Genomic DNA, 21,599 nt, shown 5'->3' with positions numbered 1-21,599 from the left:
TTCAATATCTTTTTTTCAATTTACCATATTCCATATGTATGTAACTATTGGGCAGGTATATTTTGATTTGCATCGGTCCATGGTTTAGATTAAGGTTTCTATTTGTGAAGTATCTTTTTCTTATTTCGATTATTGATTGGTAATTTCTTAAAATTAGCTAACAACTTCAAAGTTGTATTAACAACTAAATCCCTCTGTTTGCAAATAAAGTCGACTTTCCTGAATACAAAAGTTTTATGTAATACTAACATATTATCTTTTAAAAATTTATGCTTTTGCAATTTTTACTTACTTATACATAGAGGTGCTTATCGGACGGATAATTATGCTTAACGGTTCGACTTATCGATTATCGGATTATAATGTAGTAATCCGCTAGCCTCTCTACCAAGAGGTTGTGAGCATCCTCCACTTCCAACCAAAATGTTGTGAGTTCGAGTCACCCCAAGAGCAAGGTGGAAGTTCTTGGAGGGAGTGAGTCGAGGGTCTATCGGAAACAACCTCTCTACCCCGGGGTAGGGGTACGGTCTACGTATATACTACCCTCTCCAGATCCCACTAGTGGGATTATACTAGGTTGTTGTTGTTGTTGTAATCCGCTAGCCATCCAATAAGACAATGGGCGGATTGGTATCTGATTAATAATTATTGGGCAGTTTATCGACTACCAAATAGAATTTTTTTGAACAATCAATACCAAACGACCAAATGCATAGTTCAAACTGTCTCTTTTAGTTTTTGAACAATCAATACCATTAGCATTGTTATCCACAAAATAATTAGAAAACCCCATTTGCAGACAAACTTCAAACTGTAACTATAAGTGAATTAATGAAACAAACCTCAGTTAAGTAAAATGGCCAAGAGAGGAACTCAATTCATGTCCACTCATAATTCATGAGAAGCCAGAGACGACTGCCATTAGCTACAGATTGTTCTATCATTATATGTACAATTACTTATGCAACAATGTAGTAACAAGTTTATATAGATAAGGGTAAGAGTGTAAATATAAAAGATTTCTTAACGGGTTAACGGCCTAGAGAGGAACTCAATTCATGTCCACTCATAATTCATGAGAAGTCAGAGACGACTGCCATTAGCTACAACTAGTTCTGTAATTCTACATACAATTACTTATGTAACAATGTAGTAAAAAGTTTATATACATAGGGGTAAAAGTGTAAATATAAAATTTTTAACGAGTAATCCACCCCCAAACCGTTACGCCGTTAACTATAAAATCTCATTTCGTTCACTATCCATTACCCCGATAATTCGATATCAATAAGCCATCGATTCGGTTCGGTCAACGGTTTCGATTCGATTTTGAACAACCCTACTTATACATCATCATATGTATTAGAAATATTAACAAATGTGCAGAATTTTAGGTTTGAATTTAGATTGTAAATTTCTTTTAAAAAAAGAAGAATAAAAAAGATGAAGCGCTAGCCCGACTAGCTAGCGGCCCGTTTAGGACTGAGTTGGGCTGACTAATTTAAGGCTCTTTCGAAAGTAGAGTTGGCCCGTTCTAGCCATCAAAATTTATGGCCTATGTGACCTCGGATGAGTTAGCCCATTTTAACAGCTCCACTTGTACGTAACTCCAACGATAAATGGATGGGCTTCAAGTGACAGAATTAACACATATAACCGCCCACCTAATTTCTTAAACTATAAATAGCCGGTGAATATATAATATATGTACAATTCATGTATAATATACATATAACTACATATAATCAATGTATAATGTATGTATACTGTCTATAAAAGGTAAACATTGAATCTAGCCGGCTATTTGGGTAACATTCCCAAAACATATATGTACCAAATTATCCCTTAACTTTAATTATAATTTAAAATTACCATTAGATAAAAGCTCTGGTATGGGTAGGGATATCAATGGTTCGGTTCAAGCTGGTTATTTAAAGTTTGTACCATACTAATTTTTTGGTTACTCTATTATGGGTAACTAAAATTAGACTTTTCAAAACCGTCTCAATCATCTCGGTTTCTCCCTAGAATCGGTACAATTCGATTAATCTTCAGTATTTTTTAAATATCATATAAAAGCCGTTAGTAGAAGCTAGATCACGATAATATACATACTTGTATATGAGTTGGCAAAAGTCTCAAGATATTTTTACTATTTAAGGGGTGATGAATCAAGAAAACATGAAAGATGGTCAGAGTTGGGATCCATCCCACTATTCTACAAAATGTAAAAGAAATTAAGCAAAGATAAAAAAAATATAAATCACATGGGTGGAAAGATATTAATCAAACGGGGAGTCAATAATAAGGTCTATAAAAAATTAAGTATTCAAAAAGACAAATCTAGATCATACGAGAGAAAATATACTCAATATATTGTAGTTCTCCACTCATAATCACTCGAATACCTTATGGCTTGTTACTCAAGATGTTAAAACTAATTTAGTTTCACTAGGAGTATCAGCATAGGTTTGGGAGTTGAAAATTTGAATTGTAATTATTTGTTGGCTTGTAATCGATTTCATAAGAAGAAGTAACCCAAATAGCCGCCCACTCAACCGCTTAAACTAAAAATAGTCGGTAAAGGTATAATATGCATAATATATGTATTATATATATATATATAAATAATGTATAATCTATATATATGGTTACAAAAAGTAAACAATGAATATGACTCGCTAGATCCCTTTTCATAATCCTAAGGCCCAAGAAAGAAATATAATGCTTTATTTTTTAAAGTTAATATATTAAATCTATTTTTCATATGTAAATTTAGGGTTGAAGTCGAGTATTAGGGTTGTAGGTTAGGAGGTAGTTGAGTTGTGCCTTACTTCGTACCATGGTGGGACTAGCCATGTAGGATTTTTGTCTGAGATAGCTAGTGTGAATGTTGTGGCTTACTATTTCGCTTTTCAGTGCATGTCCTATTTACTAGCTATCGCTTTTGCTTTGCATCTTTCTTCTAGATTTCATGGTGTTCCTATTTTTCTTATGACTGTTGTAGTGATACTAATATTTACTAATATTGTCTCCCTTTGCTTTGCATCTTTCTTCTGGATTTCATGGTGTTCCTATTTATCCTATGATTGTTGTTGTGATACTAATATTATCTCCCTTTTTGTCCTTTTGTCTTTTTTGTTTTTTGAGCCGAGGGTCTTTCGGAAACAGCCTCTCTACTCCTTCGGGGTAGGGGTAAGGTCTGCGTACACACTACCCTCCCCAAACTCCATTAGTGGAATTTTACTAGGTTGTTGTTGTTGTTGTTGTTGTTGTTGTTCATATGTAAATTTATTCGGTATAATTCAGTATCTTTTTGGCTTATTTTTATAAAATAAAATTTTATCCTAATCATTCGGTACCGTTATATCCCCGTCCCTTTTTCCTTCCTGAGCCGAGGGTTTTCCGAAAATAGCCTCTCTGCCTTTTTAAAGGCAGGGTAAGGTCTGCGTACACTCTACCCTCCTCAGACCCCACTCGTGAGACTACGGTGGGTTTGTTGTTGTTGTTGTTGTTGTTGTTATATTCGGTACAGTTATAAATTTATATAAAATCTACGATTTTATTAGAAAAACCTAATAACCATTACAATTAGGTTGGGTTAGTTTACTCGATTTTTAAATGTCAAATATATGGGTCAAGGATAAAAATAAGGGTTTTTTCACTTTTTCCCCACACCAAAAACTATTTACATTCAGTAGTCGAAAATGTGTATAAAATTTGTATAAATTTTGTATATAATATACCGAATGTATATATATACAAAAAAAAATATTTTTTCGATTACAATTATATTAAGAGCGGCTATATAATGTCGTTTTCACATTTTATATTTTCTCAAAGCCCGGATAAGAGTAGACAAAAAATTTAGGCAGACAAAAGTGCTCAATTTTGAAAAATAGAGTGGCAAATCTGACACTTTTTCCATAACTTTAGTCGAGAAAACACCACCCACAAAATAACCAAAATCTAGCCAACATAGGAAGAACTGTAGAAATTCCCCTAAAACCCTAAAACTCAGCCAAGTTCGGATCCTAAAACGGATCAGTGCATTCAACAGTATAAATCCCTTCGAATCTCCCGCACTAAAATTCTCCAGCTTCGATTTTTCGATTTGCATTGGCTGTCAGCTCTGATTTCGGGTTTTTATTTGACCCGTTAATGGAACAGCGAGTCTTGTCCACTCTAATCGGAGTATCAGTTAGCAAAAGAGCTGATTTATTGAGTAGCTTAGTCACAATTAGATCTCGCCCAATGAGGTAAATGCTAGATTTGCTTTAAATCTATGTATTGCTGAGTATGAGGAATTTGTGTGTTTTGTAGGGTAGGAATTGTTGTGTCTATGGTGTTAGCGTCGGTAAAATTATTTTTAGATAAATTTGGTTAACGAACAAAATCACAAAACTACACGCGCAAAGAAACAAAAAGGAGGAACAAGATGAAGAAAAAGAATATGCTCCGGGCTTTTGTCTAGTGGTAAGAGTGCAACGCATGATGTATTGGTTAGGCGCACATCTCGGGTTCGAAAACTGCCACTGAAAGAAGCTGGGTATAAGTGGAAAAGGTCAGAGAGGTGGACTCATTATCCACTAAGTTGCGATCGTTCACCAGTATCCCAAGGGATTTCTCAGTTATTTAAAAAAAGATGAAGAAAAAGAATAATGGAAATAAAGTGGAGTGAATTATTGAACCCAGCTGTGATGGGTGGGTTATGTGCATGTCGTGGGTTCTGACCTGCCATAGACAAAAGCCTGGTGTTTAAGGTAGAGGGGCGGGTCCATTTTTCACAACTATGCGCCGCTGATCCTGGGATTGATCAGTTATAAAAAAAGAAATGAAGCAAAAGGAATAATGGAAAGCGAATTAAAAAGAAATAAATATTTTCAAGTGGATTATATATTCATTGATAAATATTTTCAAGTGGATTTTATATTCATTGTTTTAGTTTTCTAACAAAAATAAAAGACTCCACTTAGGATTGAGCTTTAATATCATTGCTTACATGTTTCAAAGAGTAATGTTGATTATTCTAATTTGTCACATCTTTAATGCAGTCCAGATGAGGGGATTGATTTTTCTCACTGCAGTCTCAATAAGCAAAACTTTGACATTACCTCATCACACAAAGAGCAGACGGCAGAGACGGCAGAGAGACGCCTGCCAGAGGAACCAAAACCGGTAGATAGCCCGGAGACACCACCTCAGTTCTTCAAAGTTATCCTATCTCCTCATGCCTCTAAATTAGTAAGTTCTGCAAATTGTGCATTTTCATCTTATATCTTTTGTTTCTGTTTCTAGTTGTATGGCTTTTGTTCTCTTCATTTGTTCTTTGGTAGTGTTTTCTCTTCTTTAAGTTTGTGTAGATTTTTAAGTTTTTGAATTCCCCTTTTGGTCTGTAACAAATAGTTTCTTGTCATAAGTAGGAGTATTTCGTCTAAAGCAATGTTGCTAGTAGGGAAGGTGATGGGGATTGCCCGCATTTTCTCCTAATCAACATCTTGTGTGTGGATGATCTTAAGAACGCCTGTAATTTTATGATACATTTGAATTCCAACTTTATTTTCGGAAACTTAAGTAGGACTAATACGTTGATTTACAAGTGTACTACTGGAGTGTGTCTACTTTTCTGGTACTGTCATTTTCTGTAATGAAACAACAACGAACTCAGGGAGTGAAAAATGTGATTTCAAATGGCATAAGAGGGAGATGCAGTAAGGAGCTTTCTTTTGATTATGAATTTGTTATGAATAACTTTGTTGGGGGGGGGGGGTAGGCCAATCCCATGTCTTGTTCGAATGGTAATTGCTAAATAATTAGCCAACTTTTGATATTAGAACAGCTCCTCTCTAACTCCTACAGTTTTGAAATTTAGCTGATTTCAGAAGTTCCTCTTCACGCAAGGTCTCGTGCAGAAACTGATAATATATGTGTGGTCTCCATAGTTGTCGAAAGAGACCAGGGTCTGTAGTTGGAGATGTTGCAAAAGGAATGATATCAAACTTCCAAAACTCCAAACTCATGGCTGATGCTGCAATATTTAAAAGCAAGTCATGTAATGTGTCTATGATTGCCATGCCTGTCAATTAGGTCTTCAAAAGGTGCACGAGTGGATTCTCGACATAAGCATTTTAGCATAATGACATTGTCTTCATATGATTTAGGTATCTAATGTGTCAAATTAAATGGGGTTAGATAAAGGAGGGTTCTTGAGGGTGTGGAAAGCTTGAGGATCAGAAGGTATTTGTCAACAGTGTTATCAAAGGCGAAAAACGCAAAAAAGCTCTAAGGTCTGTTGGGGCTTTAAGCGCAAAGCGCAAATAAAGTGTGGGCTTTAATGAAAAAAGACGCAACTGGAGAAAAAATAAAAATATGTATATGTAGTCCAAGACTATTAATTATAAGCATGAATAACAAATATATGGACAAGAAAATTGAATTTTTTTTTACGATAAAGTGAAATATCAATTGTTTAATGTCGCATTCTCAGGATTACACTCATTGGCAAGGAAAAGTATGCCTTAGAGCCTTGATGCGACACTAAAGCGCCCACAAACCGAGGCGAAGCGCTCAACATGTTTTGAGCCTCGCTTCAGGGCTTAAGCGCTCTTTAAGCGTGCCTCTGACAATACTGTTTGTCAAACCTTAATTTGAATGTAAATCAGTCTAAAAAAGATCCCTGGTTTGAGCAGTAACAAGAATGAATAACATCAATGCTTTGAATTGAAGAAATTCAGAATTTGAAAGGTTTCTGCTCTTGTTAGCATTTGATTGCATAAAACCCTTGATCAGCTTTGCCAGGAAAAGGATATCGACTAAAAAGAGGATTATTAACAATGGACAAGCCTTTTGGGCCTTCATCTTTTATCTCTTTTGGTTGGCCAATAACTAGTTTTGACTTTCATGTTTGATCTGTTCTGGTTGACCAAAATACTTTCCGTAAGGAAAAATAAACTGAAATAAAAGAAGTTTAAATTTATATCTCATGCATAATTGTCCAAAAAAAAATCTATATTCTCATGCATATAGAACTCATTGAAGTTGAATCAACAGTAGCAATGCAGCATTGCTGCAAATAGTTATTCGCTGAGAAAACTCTAGTGTTTGTGCAAATAACTTTACGAGTTTTGATATTGCTAATAAACAAACGCTCATCATCCACCAATATATCTGATAAGAAGCCAGCACCAAGATTAACAGCATACGATGGAAAAGAAATGCCAGCTTAAGCAAATGAAATGAAAGCTTCACTTGTGCGACTTGATTGAGAGATACTAGACTTGAACTTACTAGGCACTTTCAGTATTTGTTTTTTGTAAAGATACAAGATTTCCTACTTAGTATCTTGCTTTTTTCTTTCTCCTTTCCAGTAGCAATATGTGGTTTGAAATTTGACTACAGTTTCTTCAGCTGTCTTAGACCAACTTTTTTGTCTGAAGGTTCTCTTTTCTTTCTGTTTGTTTTCTACTGTTCTTCTCTTATGTTTATTCATCTCTTTCAAATTTTGGTATCCTCAGCACATCCCAGATGAATTTGTAATGGAGTACGGGGTGGATCTGCGAGATGTTGTGTCGCTTGAGGTTCCAGATGGCGCAATGTGGAAAGTAAAATTGCAAAATTGTAGTGGCATGGCATGGTTAAAGGAGGGTTGGAACCGATTCAAGGAGTACTATTCAATTGGTTGTGGTTACTTTTTACTCTTCCGATATAACGGAAATTCCCATTTCTCTGTGTTTATATTTGATTTAAGTGCTTCCGAGATTGATTATCCTCCTGGCCCAAATGAAGATGAGATTTCTCCTGGTCTAAATGAAGATCTGACACCAGAGATTTCTCCGGGCCCAAATGAAAATTTGGCGCCTGAGAATTTATGTGTTGTGGCTGAGCCAGAGGAGAACCCCTTAACTTGTCAAGAAAATAGTTGTGCGGAGACGTTACTGATGATATCCCAGCCATCAAGGCCAAATGTATAGATATCTTGAAGGCCATTTTTCCTCTTGCTTTCAAAGCTGCACGATGCAATTTTTTGTAAGGATTTAAGTTACTTGAGGGGAGCCTTGGCGTAACTGGTAAAGTTGTTGCAATGCGACTAGGAGGTCACGGGTTCAAGCTGTGGAAACAATCTCTTGTAGAAATACATGGTAAGACTGCGTACAATAGACCCTTGTGGTCTGACTCTTTCCCGGATCCCGCGCCAGAGGTGTATCCTGCTTGAGGGGTATGTGTTCACGTGAACGCATACTCCTTTCCCTAAACCATGTATAATAATGTTATATTTTTTCAAAATTACTTAAATATATGTATGTGCATCCATGATCAAAGACTCTTATGGTGTAACTATTATTGGGTGAACCTTTACAAGTGAAATTGGTGGTTCAAATCTCACTCCGAACGGTCTTGTTTTCATCATTGAGTATAAATATTTGAAAATTACTAAAATTTCAAAAAGAATATAATTTTGAACTTATAATTTCAAAAATGTAGTGGGTTCATGGTAAGAGACTGAAGTTAAATCCGTCAAATGTAAATTCTAGATGCACTTCTTTACAACAGTGCACCCATCCTCTTGAAATTCTGGATTTGCCTCTGCTTCGCTCGTAGGGGAGCTTAGTGCACTGAGCTGCTATATAGGATCTAAGTATATACACTAATATTAAAAACATTATTTACGTTATCGGTGAAGTTCAATATATATTTGCAGGTTAGATGCCATTTTTAACCGAGCTACTAATTAATAATGCTTATTATCGGTGAAGTTCAATATATATTTGCAGGTTAGATGCCATTTTTAACCGAGCTACTAATTAATAATGCTTATCATAGAAATCTGCTTGCGTTATATCTTATAAGTATTTTGAATGTGCAAAACTTTTATATCATGTAAACTTAAACTCTTAGTATTTATAGAGATACTTTATATGTTTTTTGCCAAAAAAGTTGTATAGATATCTTTATGGTGCTTACTTGAGTTCCCTGTTATTTTATATTGAAGTTATTTGAGTGACTTATTTATTCTTTCACATATTAGTCGTTGGCAACACAAATTTATTCAAAAACATATTTGTGTTGTAGAAAAATAACAGCATTTGTTACATTTTCTCCGGTACACCCTTATTGCTCCAATTATTTGTGTGTGATTTAAGTGAGACATTTAAGAAATAGATAAATGATAATTTTGACAAACACTCTTATAATCAAGGTTATTAAATACCCTTAAGTGCGCAATATTTTTTTATTTAAAAAAAGACCAGATAATATGAACCATAAGTAATATAATTTTACTTTTAGTATTGCAGTTCGATTTGTAAAATTTTAATTATCGCAAATGTTCCTAGTGAGATAGGAGTATAATACAATGTATCAAGCAAACACTTGAAAATCTGATTTATTATAAAATGACAAAAGCATCAACTTCAAAAGTCGAACTTCATATAAACTTAGTCGTTGATGGAAGTCACAAACTAGATTTTAATAAATAAAATGACAAAAAAGAACTAATCACTACCTATCCTTTTCAAACCCTATTTGTTCCAATAATACTGCAAACACCTGTATCTAATTTTCAATTTAAAAAGAAAAAACAAAATAAAACAGAACAATGGAAACATGTCATATTCCACCCCCTAGCTCGTTCCCCACTCACATTTACATCACTAATTTTAATCGGAAAAGAAATTAAAAAAAAAGTTTAGAATAAGATAACCAAAAAATAAAAATAAGCTATTAAAATTTTCTTTTTTTTCATGAATATTTTTTTTATAACCATTCGATGTTCTGTACTCAGTGGCGGAGCTAGGGAAAGGGAGGTTCGGATTGAGTGGGTTAATTTACGAAAAAATAATAGTATATATAACATTAGTGTTATATTAGTATAATAGATGCTTGGATTCTTCGCTTGTTCACATTTTTTTTTTGAATTACTTTCGAGAAAATCTTTCCTCCGTCTCAAATTCAGGCCTTTACGGTTCATTAGTCGGAAAAGTGCTCTCTAGCACGAGTTTCTTATTTTCATGACCCGAACCCAAGAAGCTGAGATATTTGACTAAGGGTGAAAAGATTAAAAATTGTTGATGATCTTAATGAATGTCTTAATCATTAGTTAATCAATAGTTTACTACTCTAATTTAGAGCTTCATAATGTTGATTAATTATCACGTGAGACGTGGGCATCTTGAAATCCTCAATATTTTATTCGTTATTCTTCCGTACACGTGTCAATGATCTGTCGATTGCCAGGTCATCAATGCATGAGCGAAAATGACATAAGGGATTGAGTACTTCTAGCCAATAGTATGTGTCCACGTGGCTATTTTTAATTTGGGGTGATACTGTTAGCCTACGACGCGTGTGTAGAATGTGTATGGTCCACCACTATTTACGTAATATTGGTGGGTCCCACACATGTAGAATCTTGTTTGGCCGACACTACTTTGAGATAAAAGTCGAAAGTAATACTTTTATTTGTAATTAAGTGCCTATGGTTTAGAGTATCTATGGATTTGGTCCTTCTTGTCAAGATTTAAGTTATTACATGAGACTGACAAAATAATTGTTTTTTGTAATATCGGTTCAATATTATTACTTTATTTTTAAAAAAATACACACGAAGAAATAAAAGGGATTCAACATCTAATATATTTAACTAAAAAAAACTTTTTAACCTTATATACACAGTATAATTTTTCCGCAAAGGAAGATCTCTTCTGCCATCCTAGCTCCGCCCATGCTTATTAGTGTTCAGTAAAGGTGGATGTGAGGGTCAATTATGAGTTCATTCAAATCCTGTAACTTCGATCTAGACTCTGTATATATGCTAATAAAATTGCTAAATTAGTACAAATAATTAATTTTTAAACTCAGTAAATCAGATGAGTTGTGATGAAATTTAAGCATAAAGTCCAAATTTTAAATCCATTAAAACTCATGCACAAGATATTTTAATTTTCGAATATAGGCTTTTCAGTCTAAAAAGTTGAGTAGATTTAAAGTTAAATTTTCTCGAATATACCAATAAGCTAGATTCATATTGTAAGTTAGTTCATGCCATAAATACATTCGGATATCGCCGCTAATGTATACCTAGAACTTAAACTCATAGGAATAAACCTCAGAATATACTACTACTACAACAACAACAACAACAATAACCCAGTATAATCTCACTATAGTAGGGTATGGGGAGGGTAGTGTGTACGCATACCTTACCCCTACCCTGGGGTAGAGAGGCTGTTTCCGATAAACTCTCGGCTCCATCCCTCCAAGAACTTCCCACCTTACTCTTGGGGTGACTTGAACTCACAACCTTTTAGTTGGAAGTAGAGGATGCTCACCACTAGAGTAACCCACTCTTGTCAAACCTCATAATATACTATAGTTGATAATCCACCCCAAGAATGGAGGCATGGGTAAATAAAGATTTTTGCATATAATCTGAGGAAAAAACTTCAATTAACATTAAATGAGGGAGTCAACTAGAAATTTGCAAAAAAGATCCAAAAAACTCATCATAATCAGCCTAACACCACTTTTTCTTTCTCGAGTTGTATATTTCTTACTTTATTTAGCTGTATATGTAAATTATGGAACCATCACTTCAAACCATAGTACAAATTTCTTGAACTCTTTTCATTCCTCAATTACTACTCCAACGTGCATGTGTGGCTCATATCACTTTTGACCATTCTTTAATTAATTTTACCCTAAAAAAAAAATCAAGATTATGTTGCTCTTTATTTCTTTTTCACCCTTCTATTCTCCTTTTGTCCTTCCTCCTCCTCCACCATCATCTTCTTCTTATTCTTGATCCTACAAGAAATTAACAAGAATCTTGACATGTTGAATGATCAAAGAGCTCTAGTCATAGCAAACACGAGCAACAATAACAGCCACAACAACAACAACAATAACATAGAAACTGATCACGGCGATCAACATGATGATCAAAATCAAGATCAACGAGACGATCATATTAGAGACATACATGCTCTAACACCACCAAGGCAACCACCATCGACGAATATTAATCGTAATCGTAGAAGAGAAACTTGGGAAACAAGTAGCCATAGATCATCATCTTTGTCCTCAGAAGGAGGAGCTCCAAGTGAGAACTTTACAACCATGAGTAGAGAGTTCAATGCTTTGGTTATAGCTGGATCTTCAATTCCTACTACTACAAATAACAATGGTACAAGTCATGAAGCTGAAGGTACAAGTCATAACAACTTGGGAAGGATTTTTGAAGAGGAAAATATGGAGGAAAATAATCCTTTAGCTATTGTAGCAGATAATAATAATATTCATTTGGATCCAAGTCCTTCACCTAGAGCACATGGTACTACTAGTGGGACTAGTGAAAGTTCAAATATGAGTGTAAACCAATTACAAGGAGAAGTGACAGTACATAGGGTGAAAAAAGAGGAAGTTGAATCAAAGATTAATGCATGGCAAACTGCTAAAATTGCTAAGGTTAATAATAGGTTTAAGAGAGAAGATGCTGTAATTAATGGCTGGGAAAATGAAGAGGTCCAAAAGGCAACTTCTTGGATGAAGAAAGTTGAGGTATGTACTCCCGATTTCTCCGTCTATATTATCTGTCTTTTAAGGTTTTTTTCGCAGCCCCTTAAGAGTATTTGTCTATCATTATCTCTCCCTTAAATGTCTAAAGTTAGATTTGAAGAAAAACAAAATAGCAATAAATGACAACATTTGTGTTTATGAAATTATCTGCACCCCTGTCAAGATATTTTCACTTTTATTTAGTTTTTCATCCCGATTATTCTTTCATCATTCCTCTAAAAAGAAAAAGAAATCCCATCTGCCTCTAATTGGGGTTGTGGTAATTTTTTTTTGTTATTTATCGTCTCTATAATAGGAGTTATATATTGAATTTTGAGTTATCTGTCGCCTTTAATCATGAGAGGTTTTGAATTCGAGTTTTGGAAATAAAAGAACTACTAATAGTGAGTGATTCCTACTTTAATAGATCACATACTGTACAATCCCAATTAGTTGGGCTAATAGGTTTGAAATACATCCAAATGGTTAAAAATATTTTATGTTGTATGCACTTCTATATAAATAATACTAACATATATTAAAGCACGCGTAATAAGTTTTTACATCGTCAGTGTAATTTAATTTGTTATAACAAGTTACTTAGCAATTATAAATAGAGTGATCTACAATTACATATTAAGTAACTTAATTAATATATATTATACTGTCAGTCAATAAAACTTAAACTCATAAATAATAGAACTCCTGTAGCATTTTTAGACTCTACAGTAAACCGTAAACAGAATTACATAATTGAATAATTTATGATCCATCTTTGTTGAACAGCCTATCCGACAATATTACGAAAGTATAATTCATTTCTTTGATTTGTTGAATATGAATTATGTCCATACGACTTTAAAGGAGATACACAATATGCATATGTCCATATGTTCATTTCAAAAGTGAAAATTTTCTTGCTTTAGTCAGTTAGTTATGCAACTATAAATAATTTACACATATTTTTTATTTAAGGATTGGAACCCCCCCCCCCCCCCCACCCCCAAACACACACACACACCCATCAGACAAAAGTAAAGAAGAACAAGATCTATTTGGTTTTGTTGCCTCTATTCTGAGGTTGGTGTTTGGAATCAGAATGTTTAATAGGTTTTATACTCTTTTTGTTTAATTGTATATTGATACTATTGTTTCTTTTTTTGTATGTTCCTAAAAATTGACACCATTTTTATATTTGGAAACTTTTTAGCGTTAAACTTCTCATGTTATTCTTGAAGGGGACTTTTGATATGTGTCGCTCTTTCCTTTTCAGTATGTTCCGCATTTATATATTTGGAGACCCTTTACTTTAAACTTCTCATTTTATCCTTATTGGTATATATACTCTTATAGCCCATAAATAAGTCATTTGTTTAAGATCACAAGTTCGAGGATATTTTTGATGAGTTGAAAGACCTTTTTTTTAAAAAACTTTATGCTCAATCAAACACCGTGATATATGTTGCTCAAATTCTTCAAAAATGCTCCAGCACCCGTATTGGTTCCTAAAAAAAATACACTATTTTTGTAGGATCTAACACACACCCAATAACATCTTCAAAGAGTTCGAACAACATAGACCATTATCTGAAATGAAACGGAGGAATAATATTCTTTTACTTTTGTAACGTGTTTTTCCAGAGGAAGCTAGAGGAGAAAAGAGCAAAAGCAATGGAAAAGATGCAAAATGATGTAGCAAATGCAAGAAGAAAAGCAGAGGAAAGAAGGGCATCAGCTGAAGCTAAGAGAGGAACAAAAGTAGCAAGAGTTCTTGAATTAGCCAACTTGATGAGAGCTGTTGGCAGAGCTCCAGCCAAACGCTCTTTCTTTTAAAGAGTGTGTTCTGAAATGTATATCGATTTTTCTCTCTCTATATATAAAGGGTTAGACCCCGAAACACTAGGTTCCCGCCGATCCCACAAACTCATGGCTGGATCCGCCACTAAGTGTATTGGAGCACTCTACGAGTTTGGTGAGTGAGTGAATGGTAGTATTGAAATACTTTGTATAGTTTTTTGGATGTTACATAAATATATAGTTTTATGAGATTATAAACTTTGGTTTTGGGACATCTAAATTTACTATTATTATTCAAACCCCCTCCCCCCACCCTAAACACTTTTTTTCGATCTTTTAACGTTATAATTATAAATAATAATAACAACTACACATCAGTCCCAAATAAGTTTAGTTCGATATATGAATTCTTATTGATCATATTTCTCTTTTGTGTGAGGATTCAATTTGCTAGTCTACCATAACCTTTCTCCTTTATCCGAACTTAGGAGTATTGGTAATTTGGGGACGATATAACAAAACTAAAAATTCCATAACACCACTTGACTTCAGTTCCATAATTTTAGTAAAGGGCAGTCTGATGCACAAAGCATCCTGTATTCACACAGGGACGGGGGGAAGGGCCGCAACCCTAGAGGTGTGATGTAGACATCCTACCCTAATGCAAACATTGTCGACTGCTTTCACGGCTCAAATACGTGACCTATAGGTCACACGAAAGATAATTTTACCGTTACTCCAAGACTCTCGTCTAAATGGTGGGCTGGAAATTCTCTGTTCTTTCAAACTATTTCTAATGCAAATTCAATATTCCAGAAACTAAGAAAAATACATGTATTATGGAACTGGCTCTTTGGTATTCATTATCTCTAATAACCTAATGAGTTGTCATAATTAGGAACAAACAAATAAAGAGATTGTGTAAAACAACACATAAAATTTTAATTAATCCCACTAATGCTTTACTTAATTTGTTAATACATAGTGAGTCATCAGTATTCACAACAAACAGAAAAGGAAGGGTGTAAAGTAACATAAAGGGAAATTTGGAAATATTAAATCAAATCCCACTAATGCTTTACTCAATCTGTTAATACATAATGAGAGAACTCAGAACAAACAAGAAAAGGAAGTGTGTAAGATAATACAAAGGGGATTTTGGAAGTTTTAATTAATCCCACCAATGATTTACTAAATTTGTTAATGACAAGATAATGAAAGAAAAAGGATGACAGAGAGGATGAACTAGTCCACGACAAAAATATTGACAATTAGTGACGTATACAAGATTTTTTATAATCGGTATCATAATTTGAAAAAATAGACAAATGAATAAATTACTATAATTACAAGTTGTGTCATTTCTATATTTATCCCTAATATTTTTATTTTTCTTATGTATATATATAGAGTAAAAAAATTCAACAAAGTGATGTCCCGTAATACCATATAAGACAAGGTGTATACGCCTCTGTAGACAATACTACGAGCAATTTATAATACGTGTTAAACTGTGTTAAAGCATAATATCATCAACCATTCGTTGCATTATTTCTCTATTATCTTTAATTCGGATTGTTAGTGTACTAATTACCTACCAAACATGTCCATTATGGCAAGTGGGCCGGTCCAGGCCCGGGATCGGCCCGAGACCGCGGGCCAAACGGGCCAGGATCGTTTGGCCCGATTTTAGCGGGCGTGGTCCGGTTTCGTGGGCCGGTCCTATGATTTGGGCCCGTCAGGCCCGTGACCATTTGGCCCGCCAGGGCCCGTGACCGGCCCGTTCCCTTAGCGGGCCAAACGGTCCCAACGGCTTTTTTTAATAAAAAAAATAGTCGTTGGGCTGTCAAAAATAGCCGTTGGCTATTTATAAATTAGTCATTTAACCCCCCCAACTTTGTTTTAATCCCAAACTTTTTATAATTATACTTTTTCCCTATTTTCAACTATAAATACCCCATCATTATTTCAATTTTTTCTTACAAAATCATCAATCTATCACAATCTCTCTCTAATTTACTTCTATAATTGCTACTATTTGTGAAACAATTGTGAAGTTAGTGAATTGAAATCTTCAACGATAATCAATTTCCAACAAGTTGTTCGTCAATTCGGTAAACTCGTTCCAACTCTTAAGTTTTAATATTATAATTTTGTTTGTTTTATTTACTTTGCTTGATTAATTAAGATGGCTTATTCCTTAAAAAATATGTTTAGTAAAAATAAGGGAAAATCGAAGAGTGGTGAATCTAGTGGCCAATCTGTTTCTCATCCACTTCCCCCGACTCCCCGACCCAAACCTGTTACCCGTCCTACACCTCCTATTCTTGATAGCGATAATAGTTTATTACAATTTACCGAGAGTCAATTTTGCCATAATATTACACCCGGTGAACAATTAAACCATGAATATATGAATGCTCTTTATGGTAATCCAACTATTGATGAAAATGATGATGAAGAAATAGATTTTGATGAAACGCAACCGGATGACGATACACCCACTAGTCCTGCTCCTGAAGTTAACCCAACTAATAATAATCCAGATGATCCCCCGTCTGACCCTCCTATTAGTGCCCCTACTTTTTCTAGACAACCTTCTAAACGGGCAGAAACATCTCTTGTTTGGCAATTTTTTACTCAACTAAGAGAAAAAAATAGGGCTAAGTATAAAACTTGTGGCAAAGAGTTAGTATTTAAATATGTTGGAAGTCAGGGGGAAGGGGGGGACGGAAAGTTTGACTAGACACATATTGCTACACCCTCAAGATAAAGCTAGATATTTTCGTATGAAAGCTTTGGCTGAGGGGACAAGTGCACCTAGTCAGGCTGACCTTAGTACCGGGTCAAATCTTGATTAGTTTCTTTTTCTTCTCAATGGTGGTATTAGCACCTTGTTGTGCTCATTCCATAGGGGGAGGAAGACTAAGAAAGATATTGCCATGATTTTTAATGCTATAATAAAAATATAACGCATTGATTTGAATATCTCTTTACAATATTTTTGTCTTTTTATATATCTTAAGCTATACATATAGTATAATATAGTATAGTATATATATATATATATATATATATATATAAAAGCTTATATTTATACTATACTATAGTCTATACTATATATACATCTCATAAGATATATAAGCTATATTCGATATACATATATATATAAGCTTATATATATACTATACTATACTATATATACATAGTATACTAGATATACTAGATATATATATAGTATAGTATAGTAGATATACATGTATATATAGTATATCTTAAGATGTATATATAGTATATAAATCGAATATAGCTTATATATAGTAAGATGTATATATATTATAGTATAGTATAGTATATATATATATCTTAAGATGTATATATAGTATATAAATCGAATATAGCTTATATATAGTAAGATGTATATATATTATAGTATAGTTTAGTATACATATAAGCTTATATATATACTATACTATAGTCTATACTATATATACATCTCATAAGATATATAAACTATATTCGATATACTATATATACATCTTAAGATATACTATATATACTATACTATATATACATCTATATATATATATAAGCTTATATATATACTATACTATACTATATATACATCTTAAGATATACTATATATACATAGTATACTAGATATACTAGATATATATATAGTATAGTATAGTAGATATACATGTATATATAGTATATCTTAAGATGTATATATAGTATATAAATCGAATATAGCTTATATATAGTAAGATGTATATATATTATATTATATTATAGTATATATATATATAAGCTTATATATATATATGTATATCGAATATATCGAATATAGCTTATATATCTTAAGTTGTATATATAGTATATACTATACTATACTATAATATATATACATCTTACTATATATATTATATATATCTTAAGATGTATACTATCGAATATGACTTATATACTATGTATATATAGTATAGTATTATATAAATCGAATATAGCTTATATATAGTAAGATGTATATATATTATATTATATTATAGTATATATATATATAAGCTTATATATATATATATATGTATATCGAATATATCGAATATAGCTTATATATCTTAAGTTGTATATATAGTATATACTATACTATACTATAATATATATACATCTTACTATATATATTATATATATCTTAAGATGTATACTATCGAATATGACTTATATACTATGTATATATAGTATAGTGTGTGTATATATAAGATGTATATATAGTATAGTGTGTGTGTGTGTGTGTGTATATATATATATATATATATATATATATATATATATATATATATAAGATGTATATATAGTATAGTGTGTGTGTATATATATATATATCTTAAGATGTATATATAGTATATCTTAAGATGTATACTATCGAATATGACTTATATACTATGTATATATAGTATAGTATATATATATATATAGTAAGATGTATATATAGTATATCTTAAGATGTATACTATCGAATATGACTTATAAACTATGTATATATATTATAGTATATATATATATACTATAATATATATACATAGTTTATAAGTCATATTCGATAGTATACATCTTAAGATATACTATATATACATCTTACTATATATATATATATAGCTTATATATCTTAAGATCTACTATACTATACTATATATATATCTAGTATACTATGTATATATAGTATATCTTATATATATATATATATATATATATATATATATATATATATATATATATATATATATATATATATATATATATATTTAAGATGTATATATAGTATATAAATCGAATATAGCTTATATATCTTTATTACTATTTTTTTCTCTAACTTCTATAAAATAAAATTAAAAATAGAAAGTTTATGTTGGGCCCGTCTAGGCCCGTTTGGGCCCGCTTAGGCCCACTTAGGCCCGGGACCGGCCCATTTAACCCGGGACCGTTAGTTCGTGGTCCCGGTCCCGAGCCGGTTCCAGCAATAAGCCCGCGAAGCCCGGGACCATTTAGGACCGGACCGCATAGGACCGGCCCACTTAGGACCGGGCCCGGCCCACTTGCCACCCTTATGTCCATATCCAATAGCACCAAAACTTTAATTTCTTGGCCTTCTCTTGTAATGACTTGCTCATTTTGTATTCTATATTTGCAACTTCATCAATTGAAGTCCTTGGCCCCAATCGAAGTGAAATAAATGGGCCACATACAAATCATGGTTCGACCCAATTACTAGGGGAGAAATTCAAAAATAGTCATATTTACAAGTGGTAATTGAAAAATAGCCACAGTTTCAAAAGTAATCGAAATTTAGCCACTTTTTATGTAAAGATAAATTTGAACGAAAATACTATTCAAAATCCGAAAAATATTCCAGCATAATATACTAGAGTTCCAGTATAATATACCGGTCCAGCATAATATGCTGGAAGTTCATACACAGATGCTCCAATATCCAGTATATTATGCTGGAACTTTCCGCGTGTTGGAGTTCCAACATAATATGCTGGAAGTTCATACACAGGTGTACCAATCTCCAGTATATTATGCTAGACCGGTCCGTATTATAGCAAAATAGTGGCTATTTTTCAATAACTTTACAAACGCTGGCTATTTTTGAATTACCAATCCGAAAACTGGCTAGCCCGTGCTATTTTTACAATTACTAGCCATGTCGGTCCACTCAGAATTCTAAGGGATCTTTACACAAATAGCCAGCCATATTCATTATTTACTTTTCTTAGCCGGTATACGTGGATTATATACTAATTATACACAGTTATACATATATTATTTATGAATTATTTATACATCCATTAAGTGGTTCGGTAGATGGCTATTTAGGTTAATTCTTCAAATCCTAAATTGTATAGTTTGCTACTTTTGGACCTTTTAGATCATAATCTTAATTTTTTTTTCATGAGTAAACTGAAAATCTTATCAGAAACGAAAAATGGAGAATTAAAATTTTGTAAGTTGTTACAAACATTAGAGGATAATCTAATTCTTGGTTGTAAGGTTGAGCAATATACAAGCAAACATTAGACCTGAATCTAACGTTGTCCGGAAGGGTAATTTTCTAAAGGCTATATTTGTATAGTTTTTAAAAATAGGGACAAAATCTAAATGGTGATCTAAAAAGGGATACCTGTGTATGGTTTTAGAAGATAAAGAAAGAATTTATGTTTTTTGGGGTAGTTTAGAATAAGAATATACTCAAGTTGATTTTCAAATTTTATGTCAAGCTAGGCCAAACTATTTTAGATAATCCCTAATCCTTATGCGGTACTCCCTCCAGTTCACTTTAATTGATTATTTGGTTATTTTTACACATATTAAGGAATTCAACTTTTAGCATTAATTAACAATGAAATTGAGCATATTAACCTTAATTTGTTCATTGAAAATACAATAAATACTCCTAGCCTCTTTACTCCAAGGGTAACTTTGAAAAAATAAGTTAATTCCTTCTTGATATCTGAAAAAATAAGTTAATTCCTTCTTGATATCTGAAAAAATCAAATATTGCGGACCAAAAAATCAACTAAAGTAGACCGGAGGGAGTAAAAACTTACTTTTATCGAATATAAGATATATCTAATATATGCACAATTTCGACACTTAATCATGGTTAAGTAATATGCATTTTTACTTTAATTTGTTAATTCTAAAAATTAATATTTAATTACTGTAAACATAAATATTTACCAAAATGGCTGCCTTTTTGGTGAGGGGTGACGACTGGTGCAGAGTTCTGATTTTAAAAGTTAAAAGCCCATGCACTTTTTTTTTTCATCCCAATATTAGGCAGAGAAATGAATCTGGGGTTTGGTTAATTTGAAGTATACAATTTGATAAACAGTTATCTACCACAAAAACAACTGTAAAATGTCACAAAAATTCTGAACCAATAAGAACAAAAATGTGATTAATATGAATTAAATCACAGTTACATGCATGGCCATTATTGATTGAAGATAAATGCAAACTACTAATTTTGAACTTTAAGTTAATTTTCTACAAGTTATTAATTACTTTCACTTGACTAACTTACCAAAGTTGAACAAGTTAAGGTTTGTTCATTCAAATCCTTTTGTAGCTCCATAACTTCTTGTCTATTTATGAAATGATTATTTTGTCAAAAACAAATCATGTGTCAAGACTAAAGAATTCTTGAGGATATGATCAACGGCACGTCACGTTTATTGAAAGGGGTT

At 32.7% G+C, this 21,599-nt stretch overlaps 2 protein-coding genes across 2 annotated transcripts; both read left to right on the top strand.

Moving 5' to 3' along the window:
- The first annotated feature begins 3,975 nt into the window (after window positions 1-3,975).
- LOC107804322 (B3 domain-containing protein At1g49475-like) lies at window positions 3,976-8,384 on the top strand. Its single transcript, XM_016628196.2, has 3 exons — window positions 3,976-4,259; window positions 5,055-5,244; window positions 7,515-8,384. The coding sequence occupies exons 1-3, from the start codon at window positions 4,162-4,164 to the stop codon at window positions 7,968-7,970; spliced, it is 744 nt and encodes a 247-aa protein (XP_016483682.1). The 5' UTR covers window positions 3,976-4,161; the 3' UTR covers window positions 7,971-8,384.
- A 3,156-nt stretch (window positions 8,385-11,540) lies between these two features.
- LOC107804321 (remorin 4.2-like) lies at window positions 11,541-14,621 on the top strand. Its single transcript, XM_016628195.2, has 2 exons — window positions 11,541-12,555; window positions 14,194-14,621. The coding sequence occupies exons 1-2, from the start codon at window positions 11,830-11,832 to the stop codon at window positions 14,383-14,385; spliced, it is 918 nt and encodes a 305-aa protein (XP_016483681.1). The 5' UTR covers window positions 11,541-11,829; the 3' UTR covers window positions 14,386-14,621.
- Window positions 14,622-21,599: the final 6,978 nt, after the last annotated feature.

Source organism: Nicotiana tabacum, chromosome 23, assembly GCF_000715075.1.
Source record: "Nicotiana tabacum cultivar K326 chromosome 23, ASM71507v2, whole genome shotgun sequence".
NCBI classification, from domain to species: Eukaryota; Viridiplantae; Streptophyta; class Magnoliopsida; order Solanales; family Solanaceae; genus Nicotiana; species Nicotiana tabacum.
The sequence above is the reverse complement of the archived record's forward strand: the minus strand, read 5'-3'. Positions and strand labels throughout refer to the sequence as shown.